Source organism: Suillus discolor (genome assembly GCF_016758755.1).
Source record: "Suillus discolor strain FC423 chromosome Unknown F5147scaffold_14, whole genome shotgun sequence".
Taxonomy (NCBI): Eukaryota; Fungi; Basidiomycota; class Agaricomycetes; order Boletales; family Suillaceae; genus Suillus; species Suillus discolor.
The window spans coordinates 361287-377281 of record NW_024541261.1 but is presented as its reverse complement, the minus strand read 5'-3'; the positions used below and the strand labels follow the sequence as shown (position 1 = coordinate 377281).

General features: G+C 48.8%; 5 protein-coding genes across 5 annotated transcripts; 2 read left to right on the top strand and 3 right to left on the bottom strand.

Annotated features, from left to right (window-relative positions):
* Positions 1-38: 38 nt before the first annotated feature.
* F5147DRAFT_73725 (uncharacterized protein) lies at positions 39-2171 on the bottom strand. Its single transcript, XM_041439439.1, has 2 exons — positions 1782-2171; positions 39-1727 (listed from the first exon to the last, which is right to left on the bottom strand). The coding sequence occupies exons 1-2, from the start codon at positions 1797-1799 to the stop codon at positions 171-173; spliced, it is 1575 nt and encodes a 524-aa protein (XP_041295436.1). The 5' UTR covers positions 1800-2171; the 3' UTR covers positions 39-170.
* A 548-nt stretch (positions 2172-2719) lies between these two features.
* On the bottom strand, positions 2720-3720 carry F5147DRAFT_683787 (actin depolymerizing factor). The gene is made up of 5 exons (XM_041436569.1): positions 3648-3720; positions 3345-3598; positions 3130-3260; positions 3006-3075; positions 2720-2951 (listed from the first exon to the last, which is right to left on the bottom strand). The coding sequence occupies exons 1-4, from the start codon at positions 3648-3650 to the stop codon at positions 3044-3046; spliced, it is 420 nt and encodes a 139-aa protein (XP_041295435.1). The 5' UTR covers positions 3651-3720; the 3' UTR covers positions 2720-2951; positions 3006-3043.
* Positions 3721-4286: 566 nt separating this feature from the next.
* Positions 4287-6270, top strand: F5147DRAFT_683784 (uncharacterized protein). The gene is made up of 7 exons (XM_041436568.1): positions 4287-4582; positions 4631-4794; positions 4845-5080; positions 5133-5291; positions 5375-5500; positions 5571-5743; positions 5823-6270. Exons 1-7 carry the CDS (start codon positions 4440-4442, stop codon positions 6001-6003), a joined length of 1182 nt encoding a protein of 393 aa, XP_041295434.1. The 5' UTR covers positions 4287-4439; the 3' UTR covers positions 6004-6270.
* Positions 6271-6380: 110 nt separating this feature from the next.
* Positions 6381-9538, top strand: F5147DRAFT_683782 (uncharacterized protein). Its single transcript, XM_041436567.1, has 3 exons — positions 6381-7019; positions 7071-7153; positions 7206-9538. Exons 1-3 carry the CDS (start codon positions 6642-6644, stop codon positions 9319-9321), a joined length of 2577 nt encoding a protein of 858 aa, XP_041295433.1. The 5' UTR covers positions 6381-6641; the 3' UTR covers positions 9322-9538.
* Positions 9539-15984, bottom strand: F5147DRAFT_752266 (SNF2 family N-terminal domain-containing protein). The gene is made up of 24 exons (XM_041440215.1): positions 14403-15984; positions 14237-14352; positions 13709-14184; positions 13562-13654; positions 13405-13512; positions 13263-13353; positions 13005-13214; positions 12906-12956; positions 12334-12850; positions 12151-12281; positions 11542-12091; positions 11427-11493; positions 11120-11368; positions 11044-11062; positions 10940-10995; positions 10760-10890; positions 10554-10706; positions 10476-10502; positions 10324-10426; positions 10185-10273; positions 10087-10131; positions 10011-10031; positions 9777-9951; positions 9539-9722 (listed from the first exon to the last, which is right to left on the bottom strand). The coding sequence occupies exons 1-24, from the start codon at positions 15892-15894 to the stop codon at positions 9560-9562; spliced, it is 5133 nt and encodes a 1710-aa protein (XP_041295432.1). The 5' UTR covers positions 15895-15984; the 3' UTR covers positions 9539-9559.
* Positions 15985-15995: the final 11 nt, after the last annotated feature.

Below are 15995 nucleotides of genomic sequence, written 5' to 3'. Positions count from 1 at the left end.
ATGAAAGGAGAAATGGAATCTTGACCAGACGCTCCGCGAGGCAAGAAATAATCATCAGGGATACGGGATATGTAGATGTGTCAGTAATTGTGAGTGAGAATGGAAGAAGACAAGACACGCTACTAAAAGGGTGTAGTGCGCGCAATGAATAGCTGAGGGTCAACATCACATCAACCCGTCGGCTTTGCCTTCATCAGGTGTAGCTGCAATCCACCCTCCACATACTGATTCAGACGTTCCCTCAGCTCAATAATTGTTTTGTCTCGTGAATCCTGCCCATAGTCAAATGCTGCGATTTGCAGACAAAATCCTCCCAGCTTCGGACTAGCACTGCACCTCGACCTTACAAGCTCTGTCACCCCGTCCGTGGAAACACGCTTTGAGCATTTGAGACTCAATGATTGGAGTCGAGGACAGATGGAGGTGCCTTGAGGCGCTCCGGATAAAATGAGGCTGTCCACGAGGTTGTGATTGAGTTGAAGAGGGCCAGGTAGGAAACGTAGGTGTTTCAAGTGATGAAGCTGGGAGAGGCACGAGAGCATGTCGATATCTGGAATGTTGATTGTGTCAAAGGATAGGTTCTCGAGAGTCTCTGCACTTCGGGAGATAAAGGGAAGGGGTTCCGTCTGGCTGGCGAACGAACCCATAGAAAGACTGACGTTCTGAAATTCAAATGTGTGTAGTTTTGGTGCATGGAGCGCATCGAAGAACTGGCGAGTGTAGAGCGTTTGGCAGAAGAGGCGTACTTTCATTGATTCGAGGTTTGGAAGTGTGACAGGTACAATCGCCTCTGTATCAGCGTCGAGTATTGTCATTCCTATTCCGATAGAGCAGCATTTGAGATTAGGACATTCACGAAGTACATTGAGGTAGTCGTTGTGGACGGGATTCCAGTAGGGGCTGGCGTCATACTGAAGAGACAACTGTGTCAGTTTGCTCCAAGGGACGCAGAACTGGGCGGTGTCGAGACTACCCCACGCAATCGAGAGGCTGCGGAGGTTGGGTGCATCATGAAGAAACAATGGAGGTGGGTTGTCGCTACTACTAGGAAGGGGGTTGCTGTTATGAAGCTCAAGGCGCCGTAGGTGTGGGAGTGAACTTTGGGTGAATGTCAACAAGGAGCTGAGTGCCAATGGAGAGAATCTGAGAGAAAGCTCTTCAATGCGGCATCCGAGAGTCAAAATCTCCTTGTCAAGTGACATAAGAGCACCCGGTGTGATCGGAGAGCTGCTTGGATGCTGGAGGATTAAGGAAATTGGAAGAGCTTTCGCGCGCGATATCCACACGTGCATGGACATGATTCTCGACTGCATGACGTTCTCCCAATTTGGCGTTGCGGATGGAAACCCAACCTTGAGTCTCCTCCACAAACAAGGTAGGGAGAACATGAGGTCTCTCCAAGCGCCGCAAACTTGACACAATAACAAGGGAGCCCGAAGAGGATCAGGCTCCTGGCTTTCTTCGTCCTGAACGCATTGTTCGAAGACTTTTGTCATGATCTCTATCGGCATGCGGCGGACGGGGGACCTTAGCGCTTCCAATTTTTGGACCACTTCCATAGTTCCAAGATGTTTAGCCTCGAGGCGCAAAACCTCTGCACGAGCGCGATCTAGTTCCTTCTTAATGAGCTCAAGTTCAAGCTTCTGTTCTGCGAGGAGGCGGCTAATACGCTGCGTATCCATTGGAGAGGGAACACAGTTCGTCTGGAAAAGTCGTACGATGGATGTCTGGAGGAAGTAGTTGAGTCAAGTTCATATGTGCCATAGATCCGTGCCACATACCGGTATTTTTGGATCCATGGCAGCAGAGAGAGAAAAGCCTTGATGGTGTTTTAGGCTGTTGGCTGAGACAGTTTTGCGCTATCGCAGTCCCGTTTTTTGAAGGAGTCGCTGTTTGAGGGGGAGAAGAAAAGAAATGCACGAGGCTCATGGGGCACTTTGCAATGCGGCTTTCCATCTAGGTGCAATTCGCCTCCACCTTTACGTGTTAAACCCTTGCATGGGATAACTTCGAAGATCTCTTGTCATTGGCTCCTTGTCGTACCCACTCCATGCCAAGAGGATGGGTTTTTGAAGGACAGCTCGCGCGCATGACCCAGGCTTGCATTTGAATATACATGGCGCCCCCAGCCTAACACCTCAACCGGTCATTGGTCAATCTTGGCACGTCACATCATAGGTGCCGTTGTGAAGTATTTGGTGATGTTATTTCTGAAGGCTCTTGCCAAACAAGATGAACCTACCTGGATAATTCTACACTTGCTAGCAGGAAGTGATTTACAATGTGAATCACTTTGTGAGGCACGAAGAATCGCTCCCTGATTTCTGTGAATTCATTGTGTCAGAAAAAACGAACAAGAAGGGTCATTATAATGCTGCCGGATTACAAGTTTAGTTCTTCAAGGTACCTTACAAGCGAGATATTTATATACCGCAAGAAACAAGGGAAGCTGTGCACAAGATGACGCTGTATGAGCTGCCCTTAGACTGTGGGGTAGTATGCGAGACAAGGGAAGTCGATAAAATCTGTTTTAGCGCCTTGCAAGATCTTGCATGTACTACAAAGCATCGAAAGACTACAGATTTGATGCCGCGGCAGGCTACGTTCAACGTAAGATTAATTATCGTGATGGTATCGTAAGGCTAGAGCCTTTTTTCGACATGCATTAGGCACTATAAATAGGTTCAGCACACAAGTTTAATTCAGGCTTATTCAATACATCCACGCGCTGGAGAGTCATATGTCTGCCAGGCACGATGTTCCACTTTTGACGTTGTTCACTACGCAACGATGCTCTATAAACATCGATCGACGGGATTTCGGGCGCTTCATAATTGGGAAAAGTCTTGACTACATCTGCTCGTACCGTAGTGTGAATCCTTTGCAGCTTTATACAACTATCTTCACGATTACTACATCAAAACAAGGTTTACAGTAACGTGCATCTTCTGCTGAGAGACATATTCGTAAGACTGACAACGTGAGAACAGTTTAGGAGCACTCACAGCTAACATCACAGATCAAACCAGAGTGGTACAACTACCTATCGGATGAAGCGCTTCACCTTGTCGAGGACTGGATGGTGTGATCAATAATCGCGACCTGGTAATTAACATAGGTGAGACGGACCAGTTTCATATGCAACCTCCGTCGGGTCCGTTCCCTGAATCTCTACACTAATCCCCTGTAGCGACCTCCGCAGTGCATCCTTTGAGGATGCGTGGACCATCTTTGCCCGAATGGGTGCATTGTCTGGTGACCTGTGGTTACGAGTTAAGCACATAAAGTAGTTAAACGGGTGCCTCAAAATAATGAATCATCGGCCAGATGAACTGCGGACCTACCAGGAGAAGAAGCAGAGCTTGTTCCTCTGCGACCCATCTTCCAACGTATAGTGGAAGTCGTAGACGGCCCATTTGCAACCATCGGCAGGCAAGTGGTCCAGAAATTCTTCGTAGTTAGAACTTTCCGAAGTCTTATCGACGACGATCTCCGTCCGGGTATCGTTCAATTTGAACAAAATGTACTTCAGCGTTTTGGACATCTTCAGTTGTTCAAATCTCTGGAGGCATTCGGCAGCTGGTGTCACACCGGAAGACTATCGAGAGCCTATCAGGATAAGCCCTGTTATTGCGTGTGTCGCTCACCATATTGAATAAGATAATGAGAGAGAGATGCAGTATGCTGGAAACAATCGCGATCAAGATAAGTGCGGTGTGGATACTGGAACGGCAGTTGCCAGCTCCGATCTAACAATCACATCACGTGACACTGCGCTCGCGGACCGCAGTCATGGCAGTCAAGCTGCAGCGCAGGTTGCGCAGCCAAGTACACGACGCCAGGAGGGACATGTAAGTTGGAAGAGTGCTATCTGTTATTGGTGATGGCGAGTATATATTGATGGTCAAAGTTACCGCATTTTGACACTGATTGATGTTCCACCATCACAAGTATTGGTACCAATTCACAAAACATAAGTTACTATGTATAGTTCATGCCACAGGAACTACCATTGACCTGACCTTCTTTCCAAAGGCCTGACGTACCGAAACCACGTGGGTCTGTTGACAGTGGGTACAATCTTATTATGGCTGGCACAGGCGATGTGCTGTAGATGCTTAGTCTATGAGAAGACTTTGAAATCTAAGTTTATGGAATTCCTTCCTGACCTTTAACTTTCTTTTCGTCTAGTCATCATGACTGACTCGCAATCACCATCATCTGGATCGCAGCAGTCCGTGACAAGGTGGCAAACACTGTACTATTTGACGGTGTTATTTCTGAAAGCTCTTGTCAAACATGGCCAAATTATCGCTACCACGCTTCTCCGCCTTGCGTGGCACAGAACGTACGCGTCACGCCTATTTCACCGCAACACTCGATTCTCATAAATTACAAGGACATTAACCTCAGGCCACGTTGCTTGTAGTGAGGAAACCATGCCGTCATCTACATCAGTACCAGTAGAGCTACCCAAACCGCCGAAACTGGATCTGGATAAGTTCGTTGCGACTGCCCTGTCAGCTACGCCAGCGGAACTCCATCCATTTTTTGAATCTTTCGGCAAACTCCACACGAGAAAGTAAGAGGGTGATTGATACAGTATACTCATTACTCATCGATCACACAGACTATGGCACCAACTGACGCTCAAGCTATATGAGTTTTTTGACCACCCGTTGTCACGACCCTTCCGTGTGAACGTGTTTGAGCAATTCGTGCGCGACTTTGAGTCCAAACTGAACCAACTCAAACTCGTGGAGATGGGAACTAAAGTATCGAAGGAGATCGACAGTAGGTTTGACCCCCAATTCCTAGATGATCCAACCTGACGTTCCGTTAAGACCCGCAAAGCCAGCTTCTGTTCCTCAACTCCTTACTTTCACGGATTGATGCCGAAACATCACAGGAGGCATACGTGCTGCTCCTTGCGAATATTGCATATGCAAAGCTGGTGTACGGTGATTTAGAGGGTACCAAGACGGATATGGATACTGCCTGGAAAACACTCGATCGACTGGAAGGGGTCGACACTGCCGTCAATGCTTCGTATTACAAAGTTGCCGCTGACTATTATAAGGCAAGAATTTTCGAGAATGTTGCGATTCGCCCCGTTGACTTGCCGGAAACAGGCCAAAGCAGAATATGCGCCGTATTATAAACATTCGCTGCTGTATCTGGCATGTGTCGATGTAGCAACAGATCTTACTTCAGAAGAACGTTTACTGCGCGCGCACGACCTTGGCATTTCGGCATTCCTCGGCGACACTATCTATAATTTTGGGGAGCTGGTAAGCAGATACGTGAATTTGAAACACCTACTTTCATCGGTCACAGCCTGAGGATGATCGTTGACTGACTTCATCGGTGTTAGTTGATGCACCCAATACTCGACGCGCTGGACAACACGCAGTATGATTGGATCAAGAAGCTGTTGTTCACATTCAACGAAGGCAATATTGGCAAATTCGAAGCATTGGCACCACTATTTCCGCAGGAGGTACGTGCATGTTGTTGCGGAGACTCGTACCGAGTCGAGCCGACAATCTGACAAATGAGCTCTGCCACAGCCGATTCTGGAAGAGAACTACCCCTTCCTTCGACAGAAGATATGTTTGATGGCGCTGATCGAATCAGTGTTCAAACGGAACGCGAATGACCGAACGATGTCTTTCCAGACTATCGCCGAGGAGACGCGACTTCCGGTGGACGAAGTGGAACACCTCATCATGAAAGCACTGAGGTCAGTGCATTCTTCGTTGAATTGAAATATGGGCGTTACATGTGCTGATAATCTAATTGACATCGGTACTTGCCGCTAGCCTCAAGTTGATTCGAGGTTCCTTGGACCAGGTGGATCAAAAAGCGCGTATCACGTGGGTTCAGCCTCGTGTTCTGTCGCGCGCACAAATAGGCGAGCTCGCGACACGGCTTGGAGCGTGGATAGATAAGTTGGGGAGTGTGGAGCAGAGGATGGCACCACATGTGTCTGCGGCGGCATGAGTATATTTCACCATGCCTGTAAGGTAGAAATGAGTGCCAAGGAGATTGTCCCGGAGCAAGAATGATCGATGTGACATGCTGCATACATTCATTGTATGAATTTTTAGAAGGAACACGTTTACGGTTCCGGATCAGATACGAAGGTTATAACGGTGGTTTGCGAGCACGTTGAGGCACGATGCAGATTGTTCATGACATAGAGGGAACTGATGAGTGGGATATGGAATTGATATGAGTATGTTTGAACCGTAGGGAAGGAGGGTTTAAGCCGTAGTAGGGGAAGAGGCACTGCTATCGAATGCAGGCTTCCTCATTTAGGGTGTGAAGTACTAACAGCATGCTCATTGCTGTCCAGCAACAACCTAAACTAGTTTCAAAGAATCTGTTAGTCAAATCTGGTACTTCATCCTCTCCGAATTTCTTCTGTCCTCATTGCAATCCACGACCCAACGTTTCGAACTATCTGAGCAGGCTGTACGGTACAGTGACAACGCCCGTCTATCAACGTGTCCGGTGATACCCTCACGCGAGGTCTGCCTCCTGCAATTCATATCCGATTCTACTTCTCCCGGTTTTCATTATAACTCTTCAAAAGATTATCATTTTCATCCAGGACTTGTCTTTGTCGAACATCTGCAATGTCAGAATCAGCAGACCTGACTTGTAAACCTCCAACTGCTGTCACTTTTTCTTTCACAGCCCCCTTTCCTGCAGTATCTTCTTCCATTTCCTCAGCGTCATCAACCTCTTCCGCGCTAAAGCAGAGACGCGTGTCGCTTGCGCTTCCGTCCTCCCCCAGGCTTGTACCAGCGTGGAATTTCCGTGACGACACCGGCCTCACTTCGCATGTTGCTGAAACCTCTGCACCAATGCCAGAACGTAAGGGAAAGATGCGCAAGATCGCTGGTGATGGCGACTACCGTGAATCAGTCGGCTCTTTCATAATCCAGCAGAAGAAACCACGCAAGAAATGGTCCGAAGAAGAGACCCAAATGCTCGTCGAGGGATGCAACACGGTACATACGGCTTTCAAATAATCTCTCACAATATTAATCCTGTTCCCTCAGTGGGGCGTCGGCAATTGGAAGGCCATATTGAAAGATCCGAAACTGACTTTTGACAACCGCTCGCCTGTTGACCTCAAGGACCGGTTAGTACTCCTTAATCTCCGCTTGTTCATATTTATACCTGACCTCTGTCAGATTTCGCACCTACTTTCCTGACGCGTACAAGGAACACTACCCCAATGCGAAGACGCATCTCTCCAGTAAGATTCGGTCAACTCTCCCAGATGGACGCTCCATCTTCGAGAAAACGCGTAGTAAGAAGCGTCGTCCATTCACTGAAGAAGAGGACCGCGCTCTTAAGGCTGGCTATGAAAAGCACGGCACCGTATGGGCAACGATAGTCAAAGACCCTGTCTTCCAGGAGCAGAATCGACGCTCGACTGACCTCCGTGACCGTTTCCGCAACGCGTTTCCTGAGCTGTATCAAGCAGCGGGCTATAAGCCACGGAATGCGCCTAAAAAGCGGAGAGAGTGTGTCCAGCCACTTCCCATTCGCTCAGCAACTGATGATCAGTTGACTGCGCACAGCAGCCACATAGGTCCTGCCCGCAAGAAGCGCATGCAGTCGAGGCAGGGTATGTTCAGAGGTGGGACGAAGAGCGTCCCCGAGAGCGCAACGTGCTCTGAAGACGACGATAGCTCGGGCGGTGAGGAGGAAGGCGTCACCAGGCTGTTCAGATGCCCACCAATTATGCACGACACCTCTCAGCCTGATGATATGTCTTCGCCAGACGGACTTGCGGAGATGGACATGGAGACGATAGACCCCTTGTCCGAGCCACTATCTATTCCTGATTTTATGCCCAGTGCATCGCACTCTCTCTCAGAGCTCACGGACTCCTCTCAATCACAGACTTGGTCCAGCATAGATACACCTCTCAACTCCGCGACATGGTCCGCGACCACCGCTTCTCCGACATCATCACATATTTCTTCTGATTATCTGCTTGGTCACTCTCTGTTTGATCGTCGCTTGAACACTATTGGCAAGTCGGCTTGGGGTCCGCAGGACTGGTTTTCTGCCAACCCCCGACTCGACACGTCTGCTTTCTCCAGTAGCGGATCATCATTTGCCGACGGGTTGTCTCCTGCACCATCATCTCCATTTTCCTTTCATAACCTCAACCACGGCGTCGTCGATCGTTACGACCTCTTTCCGAGCTCCTTTCCAAATGACTTCACCTCTGATGTCGGCGTTGGGGACTCACATTCTACATTTTCGGACCATGAGATGTTTGCGTCGAGCAGTTTCAGGGGGTTCACACATCATTCCAACTATGCCGGTGACCTCATCTTCGGTGCACGGACACATCAACCCCAGCAGCCATACTACAGTCCCGGATTCGGGTTTGGTACATCTGGCCTTGGACTCTCAGGGATGCAGCAAGCCACCGGTCTACATCCTCTCCAGATCCACACCCCTGCACTGCCAGGTATTGATGAGATCGAACTGGCGTCGATCACACTCAATGACCAAGCGGAGATCTCGGGTGATGCCCCTCAGACCACTGGTGAGATTGGAGTGCAGAAAGATGATTCAGAGGCGTCTTTGAGCCTCTCTGCCCTGGAAATATATACCATGTCGCAGCAGAACATGGATGATATCGTCGACTTGACGCATTCCACTCCCCCTGCAACACCCATCACCTCGACTCGCCCTCTACGGGGTCATGCCCACATGCACGCATCGTCTCATCATGGTCGGTCTATCTCAGTTCCCCCATCTGAACACCGGTATATGTCTACCCACCTGTCGCAGAGTCATGGTGCATCACAACCACAGATCACGAGCACTCGCTCACTCCCTTTCTTCGACACCGTCCCACTCACGCATCCTTCTGATCTGGCATCTATGCATGCACCGTCTTCGTCACCATCAGGGCCAGACTTGTGGCGACCCTCAAACCCTACTGATTTCCACGGCGTCCCCTACCTTGATTTGCACTACTTCAGCAGCCATGCTACTGACGGACATGATGTTAACCCCATGACCATTGATACTTCACGTCAGGGGCAAGCGTTAGACCTCGCTCGTTCACATCCTTCTCAGAAATCGGCTCCTCCGGTACCGTACTCCACAGTCTCCCAGGAACTTCAGCAGGCGCAGGCGCTTCTGACAGGCACCACCGTACGTCAGTCGCACACGATGCACCATCGCGGGACGAGCTTTGTCTCCCCACAGGATCTACATTTCCGCAAAGCAAGCGATAATAAGCGGAAGAGAGCGAGCTGGGATGGCGGAGTCTTCTAGTCCATTGATTCTTTTGCTCTGATTCGTGAACTCGGGAATTCTTCGTCGAGAGACATATCTATCTCTCTCTAGTTTCTTATCTCATCGTTCCATGATTCGTCATCATAGCATTGCATGTCCCGGTCGCATCGCATCCCATAATCTATGTTTAGCTCCAGTAGCAAGCATCATGTTTCAATACTATTGTGAATTTTATGAATTTATGTAATTATCCCATTACATGTGCAAGCTGGGAGGCTCAAAATGGGTGTCTCGAAGGTCCGGCTTCTGCGTTTAGTTGTTCGCGCCGCCCGGTTGGTTCTACTTCCATGGCGATCTCATCACTGGGTTCTTCCGGGGGAAGAAGGTACTGGATCTCCTCGAACATATGAGGAAACAAGATGGCAAGCATGTCGTTGACTCTGGCGCCCGCACGTGGTAAGCATATGAAAATAGCACATTGGGGTGAATCTTACTTGAAGATAAAGTCGCCTTTTTGTGCCTGGTTCTTCTTCCCTGAAGATTCGACGGTCTTCTTTCCGGCATCCATGGCGAAGGGTGTTAAGTTGAGTGTTCCGGCGGAATTGTCCTTGGTGTAGAGTGAGAGGCCTTGGCGAGCCGCTAGGTCGAGAATATTCTTCTCCACGGTGTCTATCGGAAAGAAATTAGCAATGAAAGGTGAAATGGCATCTTGCACTAGAAGGTAATACCCTCGGCGTAATAGCAGAAGACTAGAAGGCAATGAATTGAGAAGCAAGTACACAAAACAGGGTGTTTGACGCATACCTTCCGTCGGCTGAGTCTGTCCCATACGATCGATTCGTGCAATAGCTAATGTGGATCGATGAAGTGGTTGTAGAATTCAAAACCAAAAGCGAGCCAACCTTGAACTTCGAAACCATGGTTGACTACGCTTTCGACGAGGAACACGCGGGAGGCACAAGTCACATTCAAGCCAGCATTGTCTTTCTCCCTGAAAAAGTGTGAAGATAGAGTATGAGCAAGTATGCGCTGAGGGCGTACCCGTGTAGTAATAATACTTGTAGGGCAGGATCTGTGCGGAATTTTTTAGCACCGCTGTCTTTGCCTCTGCCCTTTGCGCGGTCGAGTCTTAAGTATGGGATACCTGCGATTCTGTCAGAATGCTAGCCAAGACAGCTGAGAAAAACCCTAGCCATTGCAATTAAGGGCATGTTCTATGACTGCGAAAGAAGTTAGATCATTACAGAGGAGTAAAGCTTCGGAAAACTGACTCTGCAATGAATCGGCCCACGCCGAGAATACAATACTCTTTGCGCCCGGGTCGGTGAACTGGATATACAACAAATGTCTGACCAGCGCCTGTATTTTGCTGCCGTAACTTCCATTTGATTCCATAGTCTGTATCTCCTGAAAAATTGTATGGTCTAGTGGGGTATATCAGATAAGCTACAAACCGAGTGACTAGACGTGTGCTTACTTATCATGTTGTATTGGATTTCTCTTCGAGACACTGGAGCGGGCTCTTTGTTCCCCATGACGAGTTTAGCAGGGGCAGGCTTGTCTACTTTGACTGTGAAGCGTTGCAATTGATCGACATTGATAATGACGCTAGAAACGCAGTTTATCGTGGTGTCTTGTTAGCAGACAAGGGACGCACCGGCAAACCGGGCAAGCTCTTCCGTTTTTGCGATTGACCCAAGCCTTTATACATCCCTAGATGTGCGTCAGGAATGTTCATGACGAGAAAAATGATGAACTAACTTCACAGAAAACATGCGCGCTGTATAAGTAGTGCATGGGTCTGCATTCCTGAAACTCCAAGAAACAGTCGACTTACCATTGGGTAATAAATCCTCGCTTAAAGTCGCATCTACAAAGAATACAAGCCTCGTCATCATCATCAGTGATGCCCTCTTCTTTGTTTTTTGCTAAATGGTTCAGGTACCGCTGACGCGCGCGGGATGTGTTGATTTTGCCTTCCAATTCCATTCGCTCAGCTGCGCATTCCTCCATAGCCAATACAACGGTATCCTCCCACAGGACTTCTGTGACTGTATCAGAAATTTCCTGCAGTTGACGGAAATAGCTGTGGGTGTGTTTGACTAGTGTTAGTATGCATCAGCGTCGATCGTGAACTTACGTACAGGATACGTTCGTTGAAGATCTTCCGCAGTTGACTCAAGTCAGCATCAAGCTTATCCATGAGCGCCACTACATTCGTAGTGAGTATGAAGTAGCTACAACATCAGGGTGACAAACCTTGTTGCGCGATCAAGGTTCGTAATGAGTTTGCGCCATCCTTGGCGATGACCTTCTCAGGGTCCTTCTCAGATGCGATGCGAGCGGCCACAGCACTCAGATCGACCATGATAGATCGGAGTGCTCTCCCAGAAAACTGGTCATGGAGATCTTTACGCTGCTCTGTGAGGTCTCTGTGCAGGACTTCATGTTGAGGTTGAACTTCAACATTCTCAGGAATCTCGAAATCCTCCGACATTGCCCGAGCAGCTGCTTTCGCGGCTGCTTTGGTTCGTCGGACTTTGTGTTCCCGTGCATCATGCGCAGCAAGGAGCGTTCGTTCTGAAGAAATTGCCTCTCTACGATCCGCAAGAAGTGCGGCATATGCCTGCATATATATTTCGGCCTCACCCTGAGTATCCAATGCACGAGAATACTCCTCCCCATCGGCTTGGTCATTATTTGCTGCCAACTTCTGAGTTAACAAAGCATAGATGCGAGTGCGCCACTCCCACATAAGAGCAGTCTGTTCATTCAATGCGAGCTCTATGATGTCATTGGCTTCGTCAAACTGCCCAGACTAGTGTCAGTATCGACAAAAAGCTGAACATTCCTGGGAAGGGAGCTCACGAGAAGCGTTGATTTGATTCCGCCTTTATCAAGGAGAGGAAGTGGGATTTGTAAGGACTCCTCGGTAACGCCTCGTCCAGTAGCGTCGGCACGCAGGGGGTTCATCGCTTTGTTGGTACTCTCCTCCGTCGCTACGTGCCTTGTCAATGGAAAAACGTAAGGAAAGTTGTTGAGAATACGTACATTTCAGTAAATTTTTTCGCAGCGTCTCAGCTGCAGCATATGCGGCATCTTCCTTATCTGACTGCGATGCACCTAGAACATGATACACATCTCCCTGTAAAAATTTGACACGGTGCAAGACCATCAGACATTCTCGTAAGCGCTGCTGCAGGGCCCGCCGCTTGATACTGTGCTCTTCGCCCGCGGGGGTCTTTGGAAGACCTCGGTCTTCAACGTCTTCAACGTCATCAATGTCCTCATCTACATCGGTGAGAGGTGACATTGCTCGTTTTCCTTTGCCCTTGTTGGTCTTTGAATGGTCCGGGAGGTCTTTCTGACGAGACTCTCGGAGAGTTCGCGCTTCGTTTTTCAGCGCCTCTCCTTTGACTTGGTGTTCTGCTATGATGGTTTTAATGTCGTCGATTATTCCATTTGCTTCTTGCTCTGCCGTTATGAGGTAATCCAAAGCACGTTGGTATCGATCAAAGTTCTGCTCGTTGTGTTGTTGGAGCTGGGCAAAGCGAACAAGGGTTTGAACCTGAAGGGATGACTCAATTCTTGCAAGCACGGATACCAAGAATGATGACGCTTGCCTTCGCCTTACGATCATCCATGAGATTACGCCAGTTCTGGTCTCTCATAGCCTGACATCAATGAGCCCAACGGATTAAGAAAAGAGGAAAAACACATGCCTCGAGAACGTCGCCGATGCTCTTGAGGGCACCTGGCTTATCACCTGGCCGCTGCAACTGTCCGACTTGAGGATGAGTACAGATACCACGAAGCTTTCTCAACACATTCCGCAGCAGAGTAGCGTCAATCTGCCATCCTTCAGAAGCAGCAACTCCACGCGCGTCCAAACCAATTTCAACTAAAGCTGCCTCGAGATGATGATCATAAACCTTTGATACCATCATATTTTGTCTCTCAGCAAGGGTGTCATGACTTACGTGGCGTTCAACTCTTCCCAGCTCGATACTAACGAGATATCTCCGCTGCTGCGGGATGGTTAATTCGTCCTTGACTGCGGACTTGAGTGTTCTAGCATGCATTGAATAAGGACACGGAGGATTCCTTCGTCAAATCACTCGCCGGATAGCATATCGTTTAAATAGGTCAGCGAATTGTTGTTTGAATGTGTGCTTCATCAAACGATTCCACATGCGAGCTGGACCGACAACGTCGTCGACACGTAAGAACCTGTCAATGGTATCAGTGTATCGTCAGAAAATGCGTCAGTCTATCTAACCGTAAAACGCGAATGAGATCAGAAACCTGAGTACGGGCTGGTGTTCCAGATACCGCAAACGAAGATAACCGAGGGACCAAAGACACCATCTCTCTGAAGGCCAGAATCATCCAGTCAATTAATCACCAATAGAACAAGAGATCTTACTCGGATTTGCCGGTCCCCATCATTTGTACTTCATCCATAATCACTCTATACCATTCGCACATGACAAGTGGACTTCTAGGACGGTCAAGGTTTGAGTACTCCACCTGTGCACGATGAGAACGTTTGGGTGGTGCGCGGGCAACAGTCAAGTCTTGACGAAGCACGTTGTATGTCGTGATGCAAACATCAAATGTGTTCACATAGGAGCACCAATCAAGTATGTCGTCATCCTTGTCGTGAATCGCCTTTGCCTTTGCCTTCCCTTTCTTGATTGTTTGAACCAATCCGTTTTTTCCAGTTTTATGCTTCTGGGCACTGCACCGTCGCTCTCGTTCATCTTCGACATCATCCAGGGTGATGGGCACACCGACTTTGGACCAACCATCGTAGATGAGAACCTTGAGCCCTGGGGCATGAACAGCAAACTCGTCTGCCCATTGAGGTGCGAGCGCAGGGGGAGTGACGATGAGAGTAGTCTGTTGCACGTCTATATCAACTGGTATTCCAGATGGCACGTAGGCACACTACCTTGATCTCCTTCACTTCAAGCTTAGCTTCGGCATCCCACCGTTTGTTGCTAGGATTGCGATCGGGTGCTGGGTTCAGTAAAATGAGAGAAATACATTCGATTGTCTTCCCGAGCCCTGCACTTCATTAATATAACGCGAGTGAGATCAATAGTATTGCGAGGTACCTGGCTCTTCTGCAAGTATGCCCCCTAGTGCAACGTTGTCTTCTACAGGAGAAGAGCTTACGACGCCGACGAGCGTGTTGAAGAAGTGCTCCCGGCCCCCGAGAGAAATTTTCTCCCAAAACGGAGGCATGAAGAACCGGGACTGGGGAGAAGTGTAGAGAATGACACCGCCTTCTTGAGTTACTGTCTTCCCTTCGCGTAGGAGCATCCACTGGACACTACGCCGTTGGAAGGGTAAGAGTACTGGCAATAAGCCTTCAGGCTGAAGGGACTCGTATGTCACGCCTTGCGAAAGAGCGGGTGCTGGGCGAAGAATGCTGTAGAAGAATGGAATACTTGCGTCCCCTCTTGTATCATGTTCACTGCCGGATAGCTGCTGGTCTGCCGATGAAGTTAGGGTAAACAGAGAAATCAAGCGTCTCTGTAATCCTTCGAGTTCGGAAACGCGATTCTGGGAAATCTTCTTGATGTCAAATGGTTCATACAATCTGGGCACGATGATGGATACGTTGAAATTTGCGCATAGCCGAAAAGGCAACTCCTCTACAGGGTCGTAGCCACCCTCAGGAAGGGTGATCACCTGAACGGTTGTGTCGATTTTTGCACGACCTAACGACTGAAAGATGAAGAGTGCCTTCAGAAGATCATCATGCTGTGGCGTGGCATCCTCTCCCTCTTCGGGTGCATTCGGCCATGCAACTTGAGGAAGGAGGAAGAACCACCGCTCACTTTTCTCCTTGATTTCCTCAGGATAGCGGTTTATGAGACAGTCTGGCTCGCCCGAAAGAGCTAACAAGCGACTTTTGTAGTTCTGAACCCTGAACCTGCCAAGTTCAAATGTTTGAGGTTGAGAACGGTCAGGGCATAGTGCGCTAAACAGAGATAAGAGATCATGTTCCTCCTTAAGCCACCCAAGTTTCTTTGCTTCTTGGTCAGGCACGTAAGAGTTTTCATCACCACCTCGAGCTGATTTCGTGTAATGCATTTCGAAAGAGTATTTGAAGACCGGTAGAAACTGGCTTTCGGGATCAACTTTTGGTTCCTCATAACGACGTTCTTCCCATATGCAAGGGTACACCTGCTTGTGAACCGGGTCTCGCCAGTCGTCATTGCATCCTTCCAAGGACATTTCCGACTGATCGTCAGCATCCAATTCATCGTCACCCTCAGAAACCCTCCGTCTCTTTCTCTTCACAGGTGATGCAGAGGCAGAGCGTCGCCGCTTGTTCCCCACGTGTTGTTCGACTCCGACATCAGCTCCTCGTACGCCTTCATCAACTTTAAGTGCTTCATCACGTACGGCATAATCTCCTTCGCATTCGCCTGAATTCTCTTCCTCGAGAGGTTTCAAAAGGGTGATTATGGTGTTCAAGTTGATTGCAGGACGAAAGTTGTCAAAATCTGATGGTCTGAGCTGCTGCGAATTCCAGAAGTACGAATGTTTGTGGCGAGCAGACTCCGTATATCTTCCGTTGATGATACGGATATCCATCTCAGACAATTACTTGCATGCGCGGGTCCGCAGTGAATGGTGGTGGTTAGAAATAATGGCGCGGCATGCGGATGATAGGGCCGTTTGATACGCGACGGCTG

What these genes read in the sequence shown, in the direction of transcription:
- F5147DRAFT_683787 (XM_041436569.1), bottom strand. An exon ending in AAGCTCTGCTTCTTCTCCTG is followed by an intron (nt 3,261 to 3,344) that starts GTAGGTCCGCAG and finishes TCGTAACCACAG; the next exon opens with GTCACCAGACAATGCACCCA. An exon ending in GGAGGTTGCATATGAAACTG is followed by an intron (nt 3,076 to 3,129) that starts GTCCGTCTCACC and finishes CACACCATCCAG; the next exon opens with TCCTCGACAAGGTGAAGCGC.
- F5147DRAFT_683784 (XM_041436568.1), top strand. Translation starts at nt 4,440, where the DNA reads ATGCCGTCATCTACATCAGTACCAGTAGAGCTACCCAAACCGCCGAAA. An exon ending in TTGCCGCTGACTATTATAAG is followed by an intron (nt 5,081 to 5,132) that starts GCAAGAATTTTC and finishes TGCCGGAAACAG; the next exon opens with GCCAAAGCAGAATATGCGCC. An exon ending in CACCACTATTTCCGCAGGAG is followed by an intron (nt 5,501 to 5,570) that starts GTACGTGCATGT and finishes GCTCTGCCACAG; the next exon opens with CCGATTCTGGAAGAGAACTA.
- F5147DRAFT_683782 (XM_041436567.1), top strand. Translation starts at nt 6,642, where the DNA reads ATGTCAGAATCAGCAGACCTGACTTGTAAACCTCCAACTGCTGTCACT. An exon ending in TCGTCGAGGGATGCAACACG is followed by an intron (nt 7,020 to 7,070) that starts GTACATACGGCT and finishes CTGTTCCCTCAG; the next exon opens with TGGGGCGTCGGCAATTGGAA. An exon ending in CCTGTTGACCTCAAGGACCG is followed by an intron (nt 7,154 to 7,205) that starts GTTAGTACTCCT and finishes GACCTCTGTCAG; the next exon opens with ATTTCGCACCTACTTTCCTG.
- F5147DRAFT_752266 (XM_041440215.1), bottom strand. Translation starts at nt 15,894, where the DNA reads ATGGATATCCGTATCATCAACGGAAGATATACGGAGTCTGCTCGCCAC. An exon ending in GCATCGGCGACGTTCTCGAG is followed by an intron (nt 12,957 to 13,004) that starts GCATGTGTTTTT and finishes CATTGATGTCAG; the next exon opens with GCTATGAGAGACCAGAACTG. An exon ending in AACCTTGATCGCGCAACAAG is followed by an intron (nt 11,494 to 11,541) that starts GTTTGTCACCCT and finishes CTACGAATGTAG; the next exon opens with TGGCGCTCATGGATAAGCTT.